Source organism: Spea bombifrons, chromosome 2, assembly GCF_027358695.1.
Source record: "Spea bombifrons isolate aSpeBom1 chromosome 2, aSpeBom1.2.pri, whole genome shotgun sequence".
Taxonomy (NCBI): domain Eukaryota; kingdom Metazoa; phylum Chordata; class Amphibia; order Anura; family Pelobatidae; genus Spea; species Spea bombifrons.
This window is the reverse complement of record NC_071088.1, coordinates 91,480,643-91,504,427: the sequence shown is the minus strand read 5'-3', so window position 1 is coordinate 91,504,427 and position 23,785 is coordinate 91,480,643. Positions and strand designations below refer to the sequence as shown.

General features: G+C 36.5%; 1 protein-coding gene across 1 annotated transcript in view; it reads right to left on the bottom strand.

Annotated features, from left to right (window-relative positions):
- Positions 1 to 23,785, bottom strand: part of VWA3B (von Willebrand factor A domain containing 3B) — a 53,279-nt gene that overhangs the window by 10,996 nt on the left and 18,498 nt on the right. The window contains exons 15-27 of the mRNA XM_053455991.1: positions 22,842 to 22,975; positions 21,377 to 21,514; positions 20,500 to 20,557; positions 20,256 to 20,412; positions 15,798 to 15,920; positions 15,351 to 15,469; positions 11,576 to 11,626; positions 10,274 to 10,460; positions 7,024 to 7,141; positions 5,984 to 6,108; positions 5,157 to 5,285; positions 3,998 to 4,095; positions 1,820 to 1,977 (exon numbers count right to left, since the gene is read on the bottom strand). Coding sequence (XP_053311966.1) covers positions 1,820 to 1,977; positions 3,998 to 4,095; positions 5,157 to 5,285; positions 5,984 to 6,108; positions 7,024 to 7,141; positions 10,274 to 10,460; positions 11,576 to 11,626; positions 15,351 to 15,469; positions 15,798 to 15,920; positions 20,256 to 20,412; positions 20,500 to 20,557; positions 21,377 to 21,514; positions 22,842 to 22,975 — 1,595 coding nt within the window. The remainder of the gene's footprint in view (positions 1 to 1,819; positions 1,978 to 3,997; positions 4,096 to 5,156; positions 5,286 to 5,983; positions 6,109 to 7,023; positions 7,142 to 10,273; positions 10,461 to 11,575; positions 11,627 to 15,350; positions 15,470 to 15,797; positions 15,921 to 20,255; positions 20,413 to 20,499; positions 20,558 to 21,376; positions 21,515 to 22,841; positions 22,976 to 23,785) is intronic.

Below are 23,785 nucleotides of genomic sequence, written 5' to 3'. Positions count from 1 at the left end.
TATAATACACGTAGCACGGGTCTGTCTACATCTATTCTTTGTGAAATATTTAGAAACTATTCTTTTGACCCTGTTCTCTAAGTACCTCTCCAAATGATCCAGTGATGTCCCACAATAGCATAGACTGGAATAAATTGTATCTGAGTTGCCCAAGTCATATTTTCTCGTTCAACATAGATCCCTTGACGTATGGCACTTATGTATTAAGGTGACAGGAGATGCTGAATACCAATATCATACGTAGTAATGAAATATTATTCATGCTATTCATATGAACTTTTTATCAATCACGTGGAAATATCTCCAAAATTATAAATGTCCTTTAAATATGAAAGGTCAAAGACTGTCATACGGGAGCTCAGGATGCAGTGCTATTTGGGAGTTCATGATTTTGAATCAAGTTTCATATGGAAAAAATAAATAAATATATATCTATATCTATATACATATATATATATATATAGATATAGATATATATCTTTGCATGCTTTGTGGTTGTCGCACATATGTTTTTGCCGAGTTAATACTGTTTCTTTTTCGGGATAATTATCTATTCCAGTGCCACTCGCTATCGTTGCATTATTTATAAGACAATCTTTATTGAAAAGTGGGTCTTCATTAAGTGATTATGATTGAAGATCATCGGCTTAGAGACAGACTATAGTATGGAAGGAGTCTGGCCACCGAGTGTGAGAGAAGAACATTTTGAGGGGAAAAAACATAAATGCCCAAATGGGTGCCAAATTGATCAGTACTGCATTGCACACCAAATGGGAAAAGTATTGAGAGAGGAGCAGTTTTACAAGTAAATGCACCAAATATGTGAGAAGTAAAGGACAGAATTATTCTTTTTTTTTCTTTTCTATGTAGCAACTATTCCCTAGGCAAATGTATGATGAGAATCCAGTCTGTACGTATAGGTGGTGTCATATCTTTTAGTCCCTGATCCAGAATTAGTCAATTTGAGTTAAGACAAAGCAGTGCGTGTAAAATAAGAAAATAAACGTTTTAAACTCAATAATAACTACATGCCTGGAGTAAAATAAAGTACTCCCATGCAAATGTATGAAAATAAAAAATAAAGCAGAGGTTCACAAAGCTTGTAAATAAACTAAATAGATTATATGTTTAATGCTAGCAATGGTCAGGCCTCTCCTCGTATCACTGTACTGTGGGCAATCTGATGTGCTTGGTTCAAACACATCTGGGTGCTGGTTATTGATCAGAGACTAACCACTATTAAGCATGGGAATATCACAGTCAGAAGTATTACTTAATTCTACTTAAAAGAAGTTCGCCATTTCAAGAGCATTGAGACTAAATGCACCCAGACAAGCAAATTAGCCTCCCTTGTGTTATAGTTCCTCTGCTGCATGGAGAAAGAAAAGACAAGAGAAAATGATACCCAAGTTTATCCCAACCTATGGTTTTTGGGGAATACAAATCAACATGTAATTTTCTGACTCTAGTATTTTATTGTACTATATATACATTACAAAGGATAGTAGTGCCTATATATTTGTTCAGTGTGTTACTGAGAAGGTTCCCAGATACTTATCAGTGCTCATGATCTACTGAAAAAGATGGGGTTACTATCTAATTGGAACTAAATTATCCTTGTTCACATATAATTAGTATTGATTATGTAGCACTGTACATTCCTGCACTCTATTTTTCCATTCACTATGCATGGCACTGTTTTTTTCATTCCCTAACCTAACTAGGATATATTATTATACAAACAGATGTATCAGTATGTAAAAATGTATATGTATGTAGTCCTCATTTTCCATAAAATATATTAGAACATGTACATTACCTTCCTCTTTGCTATCAGTTTCAAGGCACGCAATAGGTTTGTCTACAGGGGATTTCTCTTCAGATAGGTTGCGTCTTCTTCCTTTCTTTGATCTCTTGCACATTTCCTCCCCAGGAGGCGACAGCTTCATGAGAGGTTTAACAATTTGGACATTTGGTCTAAAATTCATCATCAGCAAAAAAAAAAAATACAGTTTTAAGTATTTTAGTTGATACCTTTAAGCTATTATGTAAGGCCTGATATCCTAAACGGCAGCTTTCAGGAACTGATTATCAGTTAGTAAACATATTTAGCAAAATCAAACTGCAAACTTCAGAGGTGCAGCCTTATTTCGGTACACAAAAGCACACACCTAACAAGTATACAAATACAAGTTGCACCTGCCACCACACAGCCTCATTGATGGTGTCCAACGAGGGCTTTAAATTAAGTCTCAGTGGGTTTATAAACAATGTAATCCCATTTATTCAGTTCCATGGAGTGCAATAGAGCCATGTAAAGATTGGATAGGTCCTTTGACATATGACACATAGTGTGACAGCATTTCCAATAGTTAATGCATGGTTTATGTAATGTAAGCCCTCCCTAAAATCAATTATTTATGTCTGCAATTACCACTATTAAAAAAAGGAGTCTGTAAGTGTAAAGCTTGTTACAGCTAATCCAAAACCATCTGTGGGGGAAACGTGTGAACTTAATTAATTAGTCTGATTAAATCCCTTAAAACCTTCATGACATTTTATGCCGTCATTAAAAATCATGAACTGTCATGAAGAAAGTACACACCTCAACTCACCGGTACCCGGGACAGTCCTAGGGAACCGCCATTCACTCTGCCTAGGCCGGACGTTTTGCATGCTCTTGTGAGACTTCCTTTATGAATGGATTCCTCACATTCTCACTGAAGGAACCATAGCGTAAAATGCCGCCAAAGTCTCAGGGTTTTGGGCACAAAACACCCTCAGTACCAAATGACTAGAGTAACTATTACTGTAATATCACCGAGTTTAATATACCTTGTCCAACGGAAAACACAATTTTTTAACTTGAAATAGCTTCCAAGACCAATGGCGAAAGTATGTCAATGTCACAGCAAGGCCATTGCTAGCATGCGAATACCGGTAATTATGTATTCACATTCACACTAGTGTCTCGAATACCCCCTTGTACCATAAATATTAGTTATATATTTGTAAGAAGTACAAAATTAATTTTAATACATAGCAAAACCAAATGTTTGTTGGGATAGGTAATAAAATAAGCCCCCCAGAGCTACAATCACCTGCCTTTCCATTAATAGAAATTATTGGCACATCAGCATGTCTTAAGGATAATTATAAAGGCGGGTAAGAAAGCAGACACATTCTCATTAATGATGTTGAGGTTGCTGAATGTATTAACTGATATAACGTTAATGTGCCACATAAGCATGTTGACAGAAAAAACACTAGTGATTAAGTTATCCATGTCAAAGCCTTTAGACATAAATAACTTTATCGGCCAGAAGATTTGGAAATGTATATCCAAATGCAGTTTTTAAATGATCATTCCATGTGTGTAGTTTTGATTAACTCTTTAACGTCAATCAATGAAGTGATTATTTGAAAGCTGCCTTTTGCGTTACTCACGTTGTCTTATATAGAATTAGTTGGATGATCTGAAAACGCTATTATAGTTATTTTTTTCATATTTATCTTGCAAAATTTCCAGCCTGTGGCCACTAACTTGAACAATGACCCCTGATGCGGCTCCAGTCCAGAACAGCTGCAAGCATTTTTAAAATAAATATAAACAAAACAACATCTTTGCAATTTTGAACACTTTTTTCCTTTTGTTTTGTAAAGCAATCAACCTCATCCCCTATTGTAATAGTACCCTGGAATCTGCTGCCTCTCTATACACACATGTAACGTAATTGACTGCTTGACGTACAGTATTGCATTTATTTGGTTAAACTTAAGTACATCACATGCTTGCACAGTATGTGTACTGATAAAGTACATAAAGAAAAGCATTAGCTTAGCCGTTCCCCTACATATTCTTTTGCAATTTCTGATAACACTGTGTGCTGGGCCACTTATGTCAAGTTGATATGTATATCATTTCTGATGTGCTACAAATCATGGAAAATAAAGAAATTGCAAGTCATAAAATTGTGTGTCGTGCAGACATACTCACATACTAAAATCCACCATCTGTGCTTTCCTAATGTAGCGACAGGAATAAGCAAATAGTGATGGGCTGATTTTGATGAGCTCGCTTCTTAAACGGTGCTCCTGATTAACAAAAAAAGAGGATTTGTATTAATCAAGGTTAATGTGATTAAAAAAATACTAATTAATAACAAGTATACATCATCATAAAACATCTTTAATGGTTTCTTTAATATGTAATTGTAAAGGGACATTAACAACTTAATAAACAATTAAATAGGTATGTAAAATTGATGAGACTTGACTGCTCCGCTTTTAGTTGCAACAAGAAATCCTAGGTTTTATAGAAGACAGCCCACAGGGACACAGAACAAAGATATCGGTCACATTCAAGATCATAGCTTAACTGTAATTGACTTATTAACGTTTACAGCCAGTGGGGTAGACTAGAAAATGTACACTTAATCAATTAACTAAACAACCTTCCTTCCTTCTGCTATAAAATAAAAAGGATAAAAACAGACACATCTGAACTCCAAAACGTTTACATATATATGAAGTTCTCCTGAGATGATATTTTATAAAAGGTAAAGTTAAGTCAAAGATTTACTCTTATTCTTTAACAAGCACATTCCATTACTTTGTAACACAGACCAACACTTCTGTCATCTTATGGTAAGCAAAACATGTCAAAAGCCCTCCACTGAACTTTTTACAGCAAGCAAAATAAAATAAACTTCTGCCAATGCGGACTTGTCTAAGACATGGACAAGGTGTTTATTCACTAAAGGATTCTCAATTGGAATTCAAATTCAAATCTGAATTAGAATAAAATTCCCAACTAAATTCCTAAAATGTTCTGCTTACTAAACTTAAGCTTGACAGTTCTCCATGTAACGTACTAGTCAACTAAATTCCCCCCACTTATCCCAAATTAATCAAATTATCAATGAATTAATAAAATGAATAAAAAATAAATGTATTTACTTTGTTAATCAATTATTAAAAAAATAATTAAAAAACAAGGGCAAAATGACCCAAAGTCAGAAGTATATGTATACTACTGCTCTGATCACATGCAGAAGAAGTAAACTGGAACAGACTGTATGATGTGAAACTGGATAGAAGGTATCGCATGTTGTTATTAAGCAATTCAGTAATAGGCCTATAGTCACTGCACTTACTTTTCTATTGTTGTATTTTAGAACGGAGTACAGTTTATCTGCTGCTTCAGTCCTTGGTGTTGCTATGACGACAGCAGGCACATAGCAACCACTTCCTGTCCCGGTTTTTGAAAACACAAAATCCCCAACCTGAGAAAACACAAATCTTCATTAAAAAATGAAATTATTTTTATGAAATTATTTTATTTCAATGTCTGAACTTGCACAGATTAATAGTTTTCAGTATGTTAAAAGATAAAAAAGGAGTGATAATGTGAAATAGGAGAGATGAGATAAAAAAAAAAGAGGAGAGATAAACAGAAATAGCAGTCAAAGAAAAGGGAGAGAAATGAAAGAGAAAGAGGAGATACATGGAGAAAAGAAAGAGAAAAAAAGAAAGGAGGAGGAATAAACAAAAAGGGGAGAGACAGGGAAAATGTTAAAGAGAAGGAAAAATATAGAGAAAAGGTCGAGAGCTAAAGAGAACAAAGGGGGAGAAAGAGAAAGTAGAAATAAGTAGAAAGATAAGGAGAGATCATGAGAAGGGGGATAAAAGAGAAGTAGAACTAAAGAGAAAAAAAAGGAGAGATAAAGAGAAAGAAGAGTGATACAAAAAAGAACAGGACGAGATTGTAAGAAAATAAAGAGATAAATAAAGAATAGAGGAGAGGTAAAGAGAAATGAGACAGATAAAAGGAAAGGGGAGAGATAAAATGGGGTAAAGAGAAAGGGGATAGATAATGACATAGGGGAGAAATTGTGAGAAAGGGGAGAGAGGGTGTGTTTGTTTTTTGATAGTGTTTGTTTGCACCAGCCCTGCACGTATTATAACAACATAATAATGTAACCTTTAGAGGCGGACAGGACACTGCTCCTCCAGTCTGTATTATAAATTTAATTGGAACAATCTGATTTTCTCCTTGGCAAAAATCCACAAGAGCAAGCTTGGAACTGATACTCCTTACAACAGTACCTGTAAAGATACACAAACATACAAGGTAATAAAGAGTGCATTTTTTCAAGGGTTAAAAGTTAATTTTACAAATAAATTAGTTATTAAACAGTGCAAAAAACTATTGTGCCTTGGCTTAATGTGTGTATTCAATATTCTCTATTTGATATCAAGCTAAATAAACATCACTTACACTGATTACACAGCCTTGTGCACCACGCATATGTACAGCTGTATAGTATATACACTTCACATCAATTCCCCAAACAAGCAGGATTACCTAATGAGTGCAACACATTGCACACTACAAGCAGGATTACCTAATGAGTACAACACATTGCACACCACTTTCACCGCTAAGCTGCATTATATAGCTGGTGCAAAGCCATACACATCACTGTCACCACCCATCCTTCTTATATAGTGGGAATACATCACTGCATACCACTGTAACCAACCATCTCACTTATATAGTGGGAACATGTCACTGAGGGACACTATAACCAACCATCTGTCTGATAGAGCGGGAGCACATCACTGACCGCCACTGTAACCAACCATCTCCCTTATACAGTGGGAACATGTCACTGCTTACCAGCATCTCTAACCATCTGTATAATGTATTGGAATCATCTCACTGCACACCATTGTAACCAACCATCTCTCTTACATAGAGGGAACATCTCACTGCACACCACTGTCACTGTTCATTTCTCTTACATAGTAGGAACACATCACTGTGCGCGACCGTCACCAAGCACCTATATTGGGATCACCTCACTGTTCACCAATGTCACCAACTATCTCTCAGAAATCTCATCACTGCACACCACCCAGCTGTATTACATCTCTTTTTCTTGCTGTATGATCAAACACAGTAGTTGCAGTTAATTGGTTGACAAAAACCCCCTTAACACTTTACATTAACTGTGTTACCTTGGTAGTAAAATCCAACTTCTGACCTTGCAATGACCCTTTGACTCCTCATTGTGTCTAAAACTTTCTTACTCTGCTTCATTTTCGGATTTTCATTCTTGATGTCTTTTGTAGCGGTCTATAAATTAGACAAAGTATGTCACACACAGCATTTTAATTTAAATAGAGGAAATAGATGTTTTCTAGCCAGCAATGGTGAGAGGTGGTTCAGCCTAAATGAGATATTAATATATATTTTATAGAAATATATTTGCGCAACATACAGATTAAAAGAAAATTATTATGCATTATGTAGGGTCAACTTAGGTCTTCTTGCATAAGACTCCCTTCATAACATATAGTAATATCAAAATGATCTGTTCAATTCCCCTTTAGCAAATACGCCTCACCTATGCTGCAGTGTATTCAACCCTGGGCTGACTAAGACAATAGGTCTATTGGGAAACTGGGCCCAATGATGGGCTGCAGTTCAATGTGCCGGTTGGATGGCCCTTTCATTTACGTTGTAACAAACATGCATCAAACCTAGGGTAGCCCCCTACTGTGGGGTGTAAAATCCCATCCAACTTTCTGAACTATTCATTGTGAAGGGTACATGCAGCACGTGTTTCTCCAATGAGAAGGTCCAAGTTGGCCCTTCAAATGTAGTGAGTTTAGATTTTTCATTTTGTTACAATGAATTAGCAAACCTTTAGTAAATACACCGTTCGGTACACTATAGGAATTTTACTTCTACACCAAACACCTTGCACCCACCCTATTTAATCTAAATGTATTTAAATATATTTAGATTAAGCAGGACGGGTGCAAGGTGTTTGGAGGCTTCTTAGATGAAACCCATGTTTCTGTCACTATCTCTCCCCTTTCTCTCCTCTAATCTCTCCCCTATATATTTCTCTTTTTCTCTCCATTTCCTTACTATCTCTTCTCTTTATCATTATCTATCTCTCCCTATTATCCCAACCCCGGTGCGCACGGCTTCAGTCCTGAGCACCGTGGTATGACATCATATCCCAGCGCTCTGCATCAATGGGCGCTCTCCCTCAGTTTTGTGCCTTTTTTTAAAATTAACCAGTCGGCCGGCAACCTTGCCGCGTGCCACAACAGAGGCATTGGAGTGCCCGTTGTGACACGTGTGCAGTAGGTTAGCCATCGCTGGTCTAGTGGTTAACAAAAGAAAAAATACCACATTTTTGTCAAAGGGAAAAGCAGTAAACCTTGATCTACCCCAGCTTGTAATAGTGTATTAGGTGACATAGGAGTACAAAGGGACCCTTGCCATCTGCAAAATTGTCCCAGAAATTTTCTGACAATGCAACCCTATTTGGATGGGACTGATATTTTTCTTCCCTTCTTTAGTAGACCCTCGTCTTAGGTGACCTTATACATCATAATTTAATCTGCAAAATAATATCTGAAATTCCTTTCAAGGTATATTACTGCATCATTTATCAATCCAAAATTGCAGGTGTTTCGGAAAAAAAGAGATCTATTTAGAAAAGCTAAGTAGGTGTCATTTATCATCAAGAAGTTTCTGCTTAGCAATGCCCTTGAAGTAAAACAGAGCAAGTTGTGAACTGGGAAATATTTTTTTGAATGACATTTTAAATTTTACGTAAGTTGCTATCACTGATATTCATCATATTTTGATTTTTATTCTTGCTTTATGTCATATTTTTTATTAGCACTAATAAATGTCCTAATTAAGCCAAGCTTTCACATGGTAGATATTTGTAATATTACACCGTAACATTATACAGCTTATACACATTATAATAGCTTATAATGGCAAATTATTGGAATTATTAGGCAAACGAGCTAAGTTTTCAAAATCAGTTGAATGTCATGCGATATTTGTTAGTTAAAGAACACATTGATGGTACAAATCAAGCTTGATAAAGGCTAATTGTGAGCGGAAACATTGCTTGTTGTATCATGTTGTCATCGTCTAAATATTCAGCGAATTTTAATTGAGTTCAGTGACCGTCTGTATTTGCAATTAATTATACAGAGTAGAGTGCTGCTGTGCGCCTAGATTGTGCACCTGCTCTCACATTTCTCAGGGAGGGAGCCGATCTGCTGGGGTTTATTTACCGTTCAGTAGGAGGATGGCATATTGGCCTTTTTTCCAGGCCAAATCTATTTTTTACACGTCGCTGACCCTCCACTATACTGATACCCTACCGTACCTGGGCAGTAGAAACTTACAGAAAGAAATCAACTACTTAACCCCTTAAGGACAATGGGCGGTCCCAAAACCCATTGAAAACAATGGATTTTGAGCCCGTACATGTACAGGCTTTGTCATTAAGGGGTTAAACAAGTTTATACACTACCGTTCAACATCCGGGTGCGAAAAGGGTTTTCTAATGATCAATTAGCCTTTAAACTTACACTTGGATTAGCCATCACAAGGTGCCATTGGAACACAGCAGTGATGGGAGTGATAATAGACCTCTATACACCCATGAAGATATTCCATTAAAAATCACCCGTTTCCAGCTACAACAGTCATTTACAACATCGTCTAGGCTATATTACTGATCCATTTCATGGTATTTTAATGGACACATTTTTTTTCTTGTCATGGAATAGTATTCACTACAAAACTAATAATTACATTATTAGGTAAAAAAACAAAAAATCAAGATGATTATAAAGAAAAATAAACATTCATTAAATTAAAACCACTTGTGATACAACTGCATGTAATTTCCGCATGTGTGTAGGTGATTGTTAGCTCTGAAAAATCACTACATGAATTATTATTTAAGGAACAAAAGTTATGGATATATGTCTCCAAGACACATATGTACTTCTTTATATCGGCCAAAACATGTTCCTGATAATTCTTCTTAACAGGTTATAGAATTTTATCTGATGACAGATGACATGGTTATGATAACACATTCCATGATCCTATTAAACTGACATAAATGGAAATAAATTCGCAATAAAGTCGCAACTAAATCAGTAAATAGCAGATCTAAGGTGTCTGTACAAACAAAATTACAGTAGTACTACCACCAACAAGGGCGCATTTCACTAGGGAGGCATTCCCACTTTGGAACATGAGTTTAAAGTCCAGTGAATGATGATGGTGAATACTGATTATAAGTGCCACTACGTCTCTATATTGTCAAACACGCTAGACTGCATACATCCACATTTTGAAGAATGCCATGTTTGAAGAATTCATGTTTAACAAAAAACGCTCATCAACTAGAGTCATCTGTCTCTCTAAACTCACCGCTGGTGTTTTACTTTTGATGGCCTCCTGAAGATCCGAAGCCTGCTGGAGGTATCTTTTCCCGGCTTCGATTTCTTCCTCCAGTAACATCACATCATCAAGAGGAATGGGCCAGCCGAGCCGGTCTAAGGCTTGTAATAAAGCCTCTTTGTTTTCCAGGTATGAGATTGGAGTGTCGCTCTCAAACCTTTGAAGATAAATTCTATTTATGCTGTTTTTGATCTTTTTTGGTATTGTGCATACACAATAAGGAGCAAATGAAAACAACAATACCCAGAACAAAGTAAAGTTTACCACTTGTACAGTGCTGCAGAAAATGATTGTGTTATATAAATCAATGAATAATAACAATAAAGTAAAATGAATAGAAAAATGTACATTTTCAGAAATAAACGGTTCCCTATTATTAGTTACTATTATTTTTTTTGCAATTATACCATTTAAAGTGTATCTTAAGAATTAGATGATTGATTTCCAATACAAATCTTTACAATGTGTTATAAAAGATGTAAAAACTCTAAGGAAGCTGATAGCACCCTATGTTCGATTCTATTTTCCTGATATTTGGTAGAAAAATAATTTTTCATCAGAAATGCTCTTTGTAAAAAAAAGATATACCCACTATTGTGTCAGAAAGTGTTTTTTTTTTTAAATGGCAGATTTCTCCGACTTATCTCATTTTTACTTATTTCAGTCTGGATGCCTTTTCATCAAACATAGCAGTTTATCCATTAAATTATAAAGTATATAACAAATTGAGACGAAACATTTCATGTCATCAATTTCATTATACATCGTGAAGGGTCAACCTCAGTGATCTGTTACTCCAAGAAGTTGAGCCTCCCATGGATAATGTATGGCTTTATTATATGGGAGATTATTTCACTTTATCTTTAGTTTCAATTAAACTATGCATTATAAAGGGCCTACTCAGCCACATCAAGTGACATTTATTCATTAACCTTATTAAAATCCCATGTACAATGTCAAATGTTAAATGGTAGCACCAGACCATGTTTACTCCCATTAGTACATGACAAAGCCAGACACATGGGTACCAGAGATTTATAAAATCAGTGTCCATTTAACCTATCAATATACGGGATTTGGTGTCACTGTTTAGTGCTTTAATATCTTCCTTAATGTACAAAAATGTGTAATATATATATATATATATATATATATATATATATATATATATATATATATATATATGTGTGTGTGTGTGTATTTATATTTTTTTACATTAAGTACATGAATTTAGAATCATAACACAAGTTACTAAAAAATGCAAGCACTTACTTATCTCTTTCCTCCTGAGATAAAGCTCTCCAAATGACTAAATTTAAACGTCTGTAAAAGACACAAAAAAAGGAATGAATATATTTAGGTTGATTAGCATAATACGAGTTAAACAAACAGATTATACACTTCAAAGGACATCTAGAGTGATTTGCATTCCCGATACACCACCGCATCGAAGCACATCTCATGTCATAGGCATGAAATTGCCTTCTACATAAAGAAATGAGAAAATGGCATCTTCCATCAGCATGGTGATTATTTCAGGGGCACGTGGTAGGGCTCTTACAAATCACTACCATTTTTTGTCCCCTAAGGTTTTAGAATTTGGAACCATTCAGACACTCACGGAAAATGTGATTGAAACTCATGTCTTTTATGCTGGCTGTGGCTCATTTGGGCAGATATGAAAAACAGATCTTAGCCAGCTACGATCCTTTTTTTATTTAATGCGGGCATGGAGTATAATGTGGCTGGTTACAAATACTGTTTGATAATCATTGCTATGGTTTTAATTCATATCCATCATGTAGCTTTCTCTATAGCGCTATACTCTATAACTCCTCTTGACTTACTTACCTTTCTTATTATACATTTACTGCTATTCATTTATGACATTTGAAAGTTCACTAGTGCAAACTAAATGTGAATCTTTCATAGTAAAATACATAAATCCTTACAAATGGAGTATTAAGAAGACAGGGACACATATTTGCATCATGTTCATCATTAACCACAACAACTATTACCTGTTACTGCTTATAACTCTTGTAACATTAAATGACTAACCCCAAGAAAACACGTACCAATACTTCCCTGAAAATGTGAATACTACAAGTATTGTGCTTCTAATATTTCCATTACGAACCACTATTAACTTGTACTGTATAACTAGACAGGCTTTCACAGTACTAGTCACTGAACACTTGTACAATCACCTTTTTGGATGTGTTGATGTTCTATGACTTTTCCCATCTAAAACGAAGCAATGCTCACATAATTCAGATTAAGTGAGTGGTTTAGTTTAAGAGCCAGCTTTTCAGTTTTACTGGCAACTCAAGCAACATAAATTGTGCTTTATGTGGTAGACTCACCATTGCAGCAATTAAGAATTAACAAAGGACTTGGAACTGAAATGGGATTCCATGGAACAAATATAGATTTCTATATACTTACTGGCTCTCATTAGTGGGACAGTTTCCTAACCTACATTATGATATAACCTGCAACGTCAACTGCAGTTTGTCCATCCTGGCATCCCAAAGGCTTTTCTTGACAAAGACGTTTGTTTCCTCCTCATAGCCCCACATTAACTGCTATAGCCTACACCAGCTGTTTTTAACATCTTAAGAAGTCATCTCAAGGCCTGTGATATGCAGAACTTAATCCCACAGGCTGGTTTTCTGCCCTATCTCCAGGGGCTGTGAGGTGGTACACATGGCCTCAATGCGCCAATGCACTGAAGAGTTCCGAGCGGAGAGCCACAGTGACTTCCCAACAGAAAAAAATATTGGCGTGTATGTGCAGGATAAGTAAAAACGTAAAGATGTAAAAAACAAACTTAAAGTTTTCCATTCACTACAGTACGACATCATGAAAGCCTAAATATGTTGGATGTCCGGGCCCACTGCCAAATAATTTCTAAGGGCCCAGATTACTTTCAATTTGCTGACACTTTACGCATACATTTTTACATTAAGTCACTAGTTAACATAATTGAAAAAGTTGGCTAAAATTAATTTTTTATTGTCTAACTAGGGCTATTAGGATACTAAAAATGGTATTAAAAAAGGTGGGTGTTTTTTTTTGTGATCAAGACACAATTAGTAACTACGACTGTGTATAAAATAACCGCCTGGGGGAAAAAACAGCATTTAGCTACATACTCTGATATCAAAAAGTGATCTAATTTTTATTTTCAAATTCTGTTGCCGACGTTGGGGTTTATCGTTTGCAGGACAGCTGAAGTTCTAACTCATAAACATCCCTGTGCATTACAAAGAGTTAACCCCAGTGAGCTTTTCCTGCACGAAGAGCTTGATTTATCCTGTATAATGCTTCAAAGTCATATTAGCAATTTACATTGTGCATTATGCAGGGCTCGCCGGGTTAGCGGCAATGGAACAGGGCCAGATTTGGAATAAAAACTAGCCGTGGGTGGTAGATTTCAAAAGGGCACCAGTATTCATACATTGTGTTCCATGATTTGGGCCCTTTATCTATAAATATATCTTGCTGTTATTTTCCCTATCTGCCGTACTACTGGCATTGTAATAATAATTGTAATTCTGGTGGTTAGCTATATCAACATCTTGTTCAGCCTGATCCTCCCTAGTCTGCAGCCACTTTACCCCTCATCGTATTGTTCTTCTTTGCCGTGCTGAAAGCTCTTGAGCTATTTTCTCCTCTCCTGGGTACATCTGATTATATGCGTGGCCTCTTTTTGCTTCACCTTGTGCGGCTTTTTTTTGTCTATTTCTCTTTGTCAACCTGCCTACATCCATCAATTGAATTCATTCTCTTTCCTGCCACCATTATTAACCTCTAGGACGATAAGATCTAGCATTTGTGCCACACACATTCAAAAACAGCACTGTATACATATAACCTCCAACAAAAATAGCACATACAAATATATCCAATAAAATCACAGAATTGGAACTGAATCCAATCTTCCATAGCTACACAGCTTGTGTTCTTCTATACCTCTACCTAAATGTGGACCTCTTTATTGTGCACTTAGCGCAGGGCCGGCCCGACAATGAAGCCGAGTGGGGCAACCGCTCCAGGCGGCACTTTGCCGACCCAAGCCTTTTTTTTTTTTTTTTTTTTTTAAAGCGAACGAGAGAGAAAGGGGCGCCGAGTGGTCAGTACCCGCTCGGCGTCCCTCTCTCTCTCCTCTGCGGCGAGTCTCCCTGTTCGGTCTCGGTGCCGGCTTGTAATGCTGAGTGCCGGAAGATTTCCGGCGCTCAGCATTACAAGCCGGCACCAAGACCGTACAGGGAGACTCGCTGCAGGACTGCTGAAAGGTAAGTACAAGGGGGGGGAGTAGTAGATAGGGGGGGGGAGTAGTAGATAGGGGGGGGGTAGTAGATAGGGGGGGAGTAGTAGATAGGGGGGGGGAGTAGTAGATAGGGGGGGGCGGCATTTTAAAATTCGCCCCAGGCGGCATTTTGCCTTGGGCCGGCCCTGACTTAGCATATAGGTGCCAGAAAGAAGGGGACCTCATTTTTACACAAGCTCTGTTAAAAATAGGTTTAAAAAATGATTAAAGACACGGTCAGATCATACAGACTATATTGGTTTTGTAGTAGGAAAATATCCAGTAGCCATATAATCAGTGTGTGCTTAAAGTAGGCTTACTTTTCCAATACACATACATCAAGTGGTTTATTGCGATACCTGTGTTCCTCCACAATTTAATTACTTACAAAATGTATTGATTTTTTTTCTTCGTCCCCATAAAAGTCTCTTTTATTAAATCACTTTTTGTCTGTCACCTTTATACCAACTCATCTCACTTCAAATATGCCAAGTTTTATAATGATATAACTACAGGGTTTCTAGGGATACAAATGCAACAGCTCACATCTTTTCAGGGACCAATTGCTAGATAATAATAGGAAATATTAAAAAACATGTAAGAAATATTAATCCCTTTAATTACAAAAAAACAAATAGTTTCATGCATTATATATATATATATATATATATATATGCCAACTGTCTAAACGTGAGGTTTAAACATACAGTATAGTTAGGACGCAGAACACACCTTTCATAATACCCAATTGCCCGCGCCAGCTTCTGCTTGTATTCACTGAGATTCACAGCTTGGGGATTTATTAATGTGATGAGCTTCCGGTTTCCATTTATGTGAGCCAACGGTAACACCTGAAAGCATTAAATTACATTTATTACCCATTTGCAAATTATAAACAGATACATTTTGAAAATATACATACATTTACTGAATCAAGTTGTGTCATTGGCTATATTTATTTTTAATTCACGTAATTTGTTAATTGGGGCATTAACACGTTTTACATGCATTTGCCTGAATCATAAACCAGCTGCAAATGGTAGACACCAATTTAAATGCACATGTACCGTATGCATTTATTGAAACCTAAAAAAGCAGAAAGCTTAAACATAGGAATATGACGATGTATTCAAACCAATTCGGTCCTTCCTCTGGGAGAAATGGATCAGGATCACTCACTGCCACAGATCCCGGTGAGTTGTAAGCTTCTGAAAGCTTCTGAAAGATAGCGAGCTCATGAGAAACGCACAGCAACTGCACAGATACATTGGGTTTACCATGAGTAATGCTCCAGACCTGAATCTGTGTTAAGGAGAATAACCTGGCTCTGGAACCATACCAGATAATATAAGGTGAGTATAAGTAATAACTCTATACCACTACATTGTATCTTGAATAAAATAACACTGACTCTAAAAAAGCCTCGTGCACCTCTAACGTATCAAATGTGCCCTTGAATCCCTGTTATATCAGATAAATGATCATACCACCTAGGTAAACATATAGCATTTGTTCTTTTCATATCTCAAACTGCTTCTTGTAAAGTAAATCATGTTTACATGTCTTTTCCTGTGCGCCTTTTCATATTATCCTCCATTTCTTCAGCAATATTATTTATCATTAAACCCAAGAAACCTGAGTTATATACAGGTGTTCAAGTGGCGAAATATAAATAGTTTACGTGTAAATGAATTAATGCAAAGCTTTACTATTAAAATGTACCGCAACACATACTGTAATGTAATGTATAGCCTATGCAAATATGTGCGTTTAGCTCAAATAATGTGCACCAAAAAATGTATATATATATATGTTTGTGGTCGCTGCTAAAAAACCAAACTGTATTGAATATATTTTATCAATTTTATTTTAGCTAATACGTATTCCGAAAAAAAGTATAATGAATTAATCTCTTGAAAAAGATCAAGTAATGCTCTCTGGCCATAGAGATATTGAGAGCACAGACTGCACTGGTGTTAATTAAAATCTGCCATAGCAACCTCAAAGCCTACGACTTAATATAGTATGGGCACTAATGGAAATTTAGTAGTGCGATAGGAAGGATTACACTATAATTACCAGCTGACAGGGCAAACTAGTACATTCATTCAGTATATAATCTAATAGATGAATGAATGTGAAACGCTGATAATGTACTTATATATGTATGTATTTATATATAATGTATCTACAAACTCTTGTTTGTTTACAAAAATGCTGACTTTGTAAATTTGTTGCTATTCTGTTATATTTGGTGTGGATGGACTCGTATGTTTAGCAGAACCGAAGCGTCAGGAGTAATGAGTGTCATCTACAAGCTACTTAGAGTTGAGTCCAAGTTTACTTTGGCCCTTCATTCGAAAACACGTTCTGCAACTTTTGTCAAACATGGAGAAATATGAACTGGGTTACCACTGACAATTTTTTATTATACGTATCAGATTAAAAATAAGCTTTCAAAAATATTATCCTGGTTTTTTTTTCTTCCAATACTGGATGTGTTCTAGGTCTGTTATTTTAGCCCTAACTGCTATGGAAACAATTTGAATTTATCATACACCTTGTGGAAACTAATAGAATGGCTCGGTCTTAATCATCTAGCTAAACACTGACTTATGAAAGTCAATGGAGGAACATACTTTATTAGAATTGCCACAAAGGTGTTTGAGCATGGAAAGTCACTCAAAACATCACATTACTGACAATGATGGTCTTCGGGTCTGCATGTTATGGAAGTTTATTGTAACAAAAGGAGATAAAACCAGGTTTTTGCTCCTCTACATTACTGTATGCAGCACAGTCCTTTTTACTCAAGGAGAGAAATATTTTTTTTCATGGGATTCACCAATGACTGGTCCTGCTAAGGCCTAAACTAATTTCTGTTCTGTAAAGTTTAAGCTCACAAATTATATTTGGTTTTCAGGGGCAGTTTTACTTAAGAAGGGGTGAGGATTAAGCAAGGGCATGTAAGTCAAAAGACAACATTTTAATGTCTCTCTCCACCTGATGTATCGGTTTGTCTTAGTCTGTCAATTCTCGTCTTGTCATACCCCTTGAATATATGTATTGTATTAAGCGCTGCGTAACTTGATGGCGCTATATAAATAAAAGATAATAATAAGGAATAATAATAATCACTTTGCATTTTATGAAATGATAAAAAGGAACTATTAACTTGTGTATTTTTCTATTCTTACTTTACAGCACGCCTAAAACTTTTGCACAGTACTGTTATTTATATATATATATATATATATATATATATATATATATAAAATTTGTTTTATTTCTTTTCACAACCTTTAGGGCAAGAACATTGGGGTAAGATATCCAACCTTTAACCTCATATGGTCATGCAGGACCATGAGAAAGTACCTAAGAAGATCTGGGCCTGCTGTGTCTTTGCGAAGAGTAAATGTATTCTGTATACACCCTTGATTTCAATATGTATTTAAAACAGGTTCTAGTACGTGTAGTTGGAAGCAGTTCACTTGAACAAAGGCACACAACTGAAGATAAAAAAACAAATATTGTACATAAAGGGTAATCAGAGTCATTGCAGTTCTGCTAAATACCCAGCACATTGCTTTTGATTTTACTTTCATTTATTTTTGCATTTCATATACATACAAAAGCATTTAATTTATTATTGAGAAGCCTGCACTACTGCCCAGAGCTACTGCGAAAACTAGACCATTACTGTGCTGCAGTAGCTCTATGCTGCACCCCAGTGGTCATAAACCAAAGCGCGCCCACTGGTATTTTCATTATAAAATGATGAAGGTGTGATAGAAAACTGAAAATAATATTTACAAAATGTTTGATTTCAATCCTCATAACTGTTTATTAAATTTAAATCTTAATTACATCATTACGGTCATTACAATTATAATGATTATCAGTGTCTGAGCTGAGAGACCGTGCTCAACACAGTGATCTGATTAAACCTTATTTAGCATCAACCAGCGGTGGGCTGTCCAAAATTCATTGAAAAGGGAGGTGAGTGGGCCAGCTAGAAAGAAGGCTCAGGGCAAAGTAAGAGAGTAAGGGGGTAAAAGAGTGGGGAGGAGAGTGTGTGAATGGGTATGTACATAAGTGTTAGAGTGAACACATGTGTGTGTAGAAAGAAGGTTGTGCGTGTTTGCATGAATGTGTATGTGTTAGCATGGGTGTGAGAGGGAATATGGGTTAGCATGAGTAAGTGTGCGTTAGGTTGTATGTTAGTGTGGGTATGTATACATGTACGTTAATGTGTGTGTAAGTATGTGTGTAAGTGCGAGTGGATATATGTGTTTATTGCAATGATCAATTAAGTGTGTGTAAATATGTGTCCACAGGCCAGAAGGTGCCAGCCCTCTCCTGGCCTCAAAGATGTACAAAACAAAACAGACCAATTTAACAGCAGGCCATTAAAAGCCTTTGTTTAACCTCCCCTGTACCTGACTAAACTAAAAGCAAACGCTATACAAAACCCAAATAAACACACTTCACATGCGCAGTCAAGCTAAAATAAACCTTGCTAAAGGTTGACACATGCTATATGACATAAGATTTCAAGCACACTGCTACTACTGCACTAATTAGACATTACTAAACGTGCTCAAACCACAAAGTCCAATCGCCGCTGTGAATTGCACCACCACCTGCTTGCACATACATATCACCCTTGACATGCCTTGTCAGTCGCCAATCACACTGTTCCAATAAAGATTAAAAATGTATAATATGTTAATAGAAAAAAATGCTTGTTAATGTTTATAGATGCAGGTTTTGTGATACATGCAAAGGTGTAAGTAGTTTTGCCGCGCTCTCGGCTCATATTGTGGCGTGCTTGCATAATGCGGTCACTTAAAGCTTATGTGCATTCTGGCTGAGAACAGTCGCTCAGACTGTTCTGTATTTTTGGGCTACAAGCTAGATGTAGTCAAGTCCATTGAATTTATTGTATTACGACTCTCTCGGGGCTAAGTACAAAAAAAGCATATACTGTTTACAAAAATGCAGCAACAGAAAGAGCGTGTATATCTAAGTGGGGTACAATAACCATTCCAAACACAAAACGACTTAAAACTGTACGTTGAAACTGAAAACTATGCAGTACCATAGGGTTTCCTATGGTGCAAAACATAAGTTGAAATTAATTGTATCCCCTTTAAATGAGACTCCCATTAAAAACATCAGGGAATCCTTGCAGAAACAGATAAAAGTAATAAACAGCTCCAAAATCAATAAAAATTCTCTAATTTTCTATCACTCAACCAACTCTATAGATCATGAGAGTCTGGCGCACCTCTAACACAAATTAGTTCCTTGCTCAGTGATCATTCCCGCTGGGCATCTTATCGGTTTTACATCCTGTGTTTAAATGTGAAGATCCATATTTTTCACTGTAACGTTATCTGTTAACGATATTCATCTTAAAATGTATGGCATACATTGTAAAATGCAGGTAACTAATATTTGCATCTATCACATGCCTCAAATACCATATACACTTTTCTGGCAGTGACATTTCAAATCTCCATTGTGGTATCAAGAGAATTTACCAAGGGCCCAAACCCCCCTATGCGTTTCATTTACAACTTTATTCATAGAAAATGCCTTTTGAGAGGCCTCTTGCAAACAGTGGGTTCTTACCTCATTAAAAACTTTAGAAAGTATGTGCTTGTCAAGAATTGGCACATATTTAGCAGTGTGTGGAACAGTCGTGGGGCCAAGCACATCCATTATGGTAAGACGTTTAGCAACCAAACCGCGCGTCTTCAGCCAGCGGCCAGAAGAAACGTCCAGAGAACTAAAGCGATCAAAGAATGGATAATGGTGAGCACAGCATAAATATACCATGAAACAAGAAGAGGAGCATTTTCGTCTATTCACTTACTCTTTTGTCAGTCGCTTGACTTTTTGTCTTGATGTGGCGCCATCTACAATTTTTAATTCTATAAAAGAATATACAGTATTGAACAAAACATGTGCAAGAACGCCAAATCCCAGTTCTCCAGCTGAATTCTGCATAAATGTAGTAGCAAACATTGTTAATGCCGCCATACAGCATCTTCTATAATTAGTATCACATGAGTTGAGAAATAATGACCTGGGAAATTGTAGCATCTAATTTAATGATTGTCTGGAACCTATTTCATCAGACTGAAGCAGCCTCTTATAACTGATTACATGCTAAAAATAACCTTGGCTATGGTTATCGTTACATCACTTCTTTTTGGTTTATCTTAAGAAAAAAAAAATAAGCCTTCTTCTTTGGCCGGATTGTTCTAATCATACTTTTATAAGATGGAGTACTTGTGCTTAAGCATCTTCTGATACTATTTTTCACTGGGTAATTATTTTAGCTCGCCTCTACAGCACAAAGAAAAATTCTACCTATTAAAACCAACATTTGTATTCTATACTTGTTAAATATGGTTCGGTTTGATATTTCCACCTTTGTATTATTGTACAGCATTTTACTTTGAACTGGGTGAGTACAATAGAACATTGATCTTGTGCAAAGAACTATAGTTGTTTGTCTTGAGTCTCCAGAATACACTGCTGAATGGCATTTCATCTTGGAATTAATGTTCTTGACATGTTTAGGAGGTTTGGTAGCCATACACACATCCTTTCTAGAGCTTCTCTGACATCTAGACAACTCTCTTCCCACCCACATGGAGCCACTGCCAGTCGGCACTACTAAAATGGTCAGCAGAAAAAATCCTAGGATTTCTGGCGTGTTCCCACAGAAGACTATCATGTCTTACCTTTGAGGACCTTGGCAGTTTTCTTGTTGTTATTGTTAAAAAGATCTTTAGTTTCTGTGGGCATGTCTGTTTCTACTGAGCTTTCACTGAGGTTCACCCCATGGCTGAGGGCCCGAAGAAGGCTAGATTTGGTTTGTGCTGCAGATTTTGCCAGAAATATAAAGAATAAATTAAAGCATCAGTCATATTTTCTTGTATTTAACTTTATTAAGTTCATTAAAGTCCATCTCCTTTGCTAACACTCAGCCACAATGAGAAAAGGACTGCATGTATGCAAACATGCACATTCTGGAGTGTTTCATCCAGTAGAGCATTTCAGAGGCACTGATGTTGGACGAGAAGGCCTGGCTCACAATCTCCGTTCCAGTTTATCCCAAAGATGTTCGATGGGGTTGAGGTCGAGGCTAAAGAGTACATACCAAAACATTTTGGACAATGTTATGCCTCCAACTTTGTAGAAAGAGTATGGGGAGCCAGATTGGGAGCCAGATTGGGAGCCAGGCCTTCTCATCCAACATCAGTGCCTGACCTCACAAATGCTCTTCTGGATGAATGGGCAAAAATTCACCAAGAAACTCTCCAAAATCTTGTGGAAAGCCTTCCCAAAAGAGTGGAAGCTGTTATAGCTGCGAAGAGGGGACCAACTACATATTAATTTCTATGTATTTAGAATGTAATGTCATACAAGTCCCTGTTGGTGTCATGGTCAGTTGTCCCAATACTTTTGCCCATATAGTGTATAGGCTAATATGTGCGTCATTCTAAGTTACGATGGCTGGTATCATGGATTTTTTTTTTACTTTACCTCTCTCGCTCCAAACTCCCTTTATTCTGTCCAGTGGAACAATTGTCTACATGTAAAGACACTTCCTAATGTGTAATTCTACATGGCAGCTATTGCACTCGGAAGGCAGTGATTACACATACATATATATATATATATATACACCTTATTATTTACGCACATGCATTTATGAGTCTCATTAAAAATAATAATAAATCAAAACAGTACATTGAGTACGTGTCCTTCACATTGCATTGCATTAGCTTGCCAACCTTTCATATAATTACTTCATTAAAAAAACAAAAACTAATATTATAAGGACGGAATAATTTAATATTTCTTTCTTTGAACAAGCAAATATTTAGCTCAATTACTGAGGCAAAAGAATAATGTGTTAATATTGTCTATTAAAATCTTCTGTAAGCAAATTATAAGAGGAATAAACTGACTTGTGAGATATCATTATTGGGCGATGCAAAATAAATGTTCCCCAGAGTTTTCCCCTCACATTGTTAGACCTTAACACATTGTCCCGTAAGCAATGGAATGGGGGCACGTTTTAGTTCTTTAAAGTCTAGGTACAAAAGGAAGTCGGGTCTCTCTCTTTAGAATTTAGTAACATAGGGACAGATTTTTGCTGCGATGCAAAGCTTTCTTGTAAAGCAGTCACAGGGTGGTCACCTGCATGGCGCGCTTTGTTCCTCTGGAGCAGTTTCGGCGCACTAAGCCTTGGCCTGTGCAGAAGTGGCGCGGTGGCGGTAAGTTCATGAGCTGACTGTGATCTAACCAGAGATTTCTGATGGAACTGAAAAGACCTAAAAAGATCATAAAGGAAAAAAACAAAACATTTTCGGCAATGCAGTAAATGTTTATAAATGTTTGTAAATATCTTGGTAAATAACAAGGTCTATAAAAAAACATAGACAAACCTATAAGGGCTAGGTGCAATAATCATACTTATCGTATTATTTACCCCACTGTCTCCATCAAAGCACACCTAAATTATGGGCACATTACATTAGAACATAGTCTAGAACTAGATAGTAGTAATACATAGATGTTAATATAATGTAATGCTCTGATAGATATCATTCTTGTGTCTGACACAACCACGTATGTACAGGGTATACATTGTATACAATGACAATGGATGTCACCCGGCATTTAAAAGGGAACATCCACCTAATTTTCTATACGTGATATACTTACAGTATATTTTCAGTAGGGTACTTTTTAAAGTTTGCAGGGGAGTGCTGGCATGCTCTGGCCCAGAGGCAAGTAAAGCCAAGTGGTCCAATCGGCCTCTTGTCCCCCCAACATACTTACTGGCACACATATGTACACACACTTACACAATCACACAAACACACATAAACATGCTTACACATACTTACACTAACATACTTTACTCATATTCATACACACTTACACACTCATACTAACACATAAACACACACACATCCGTTCTAACACACAAACACCCATACACATCTATGTAGGCACATAAACACACATACACATTCATGCAAACACACACACTTATACATAAATTCTCATTCAACATAAATCCATACATATTCCTTCCCTTACCCTCACACTCACATCATTTAAGGAATAAATAATTA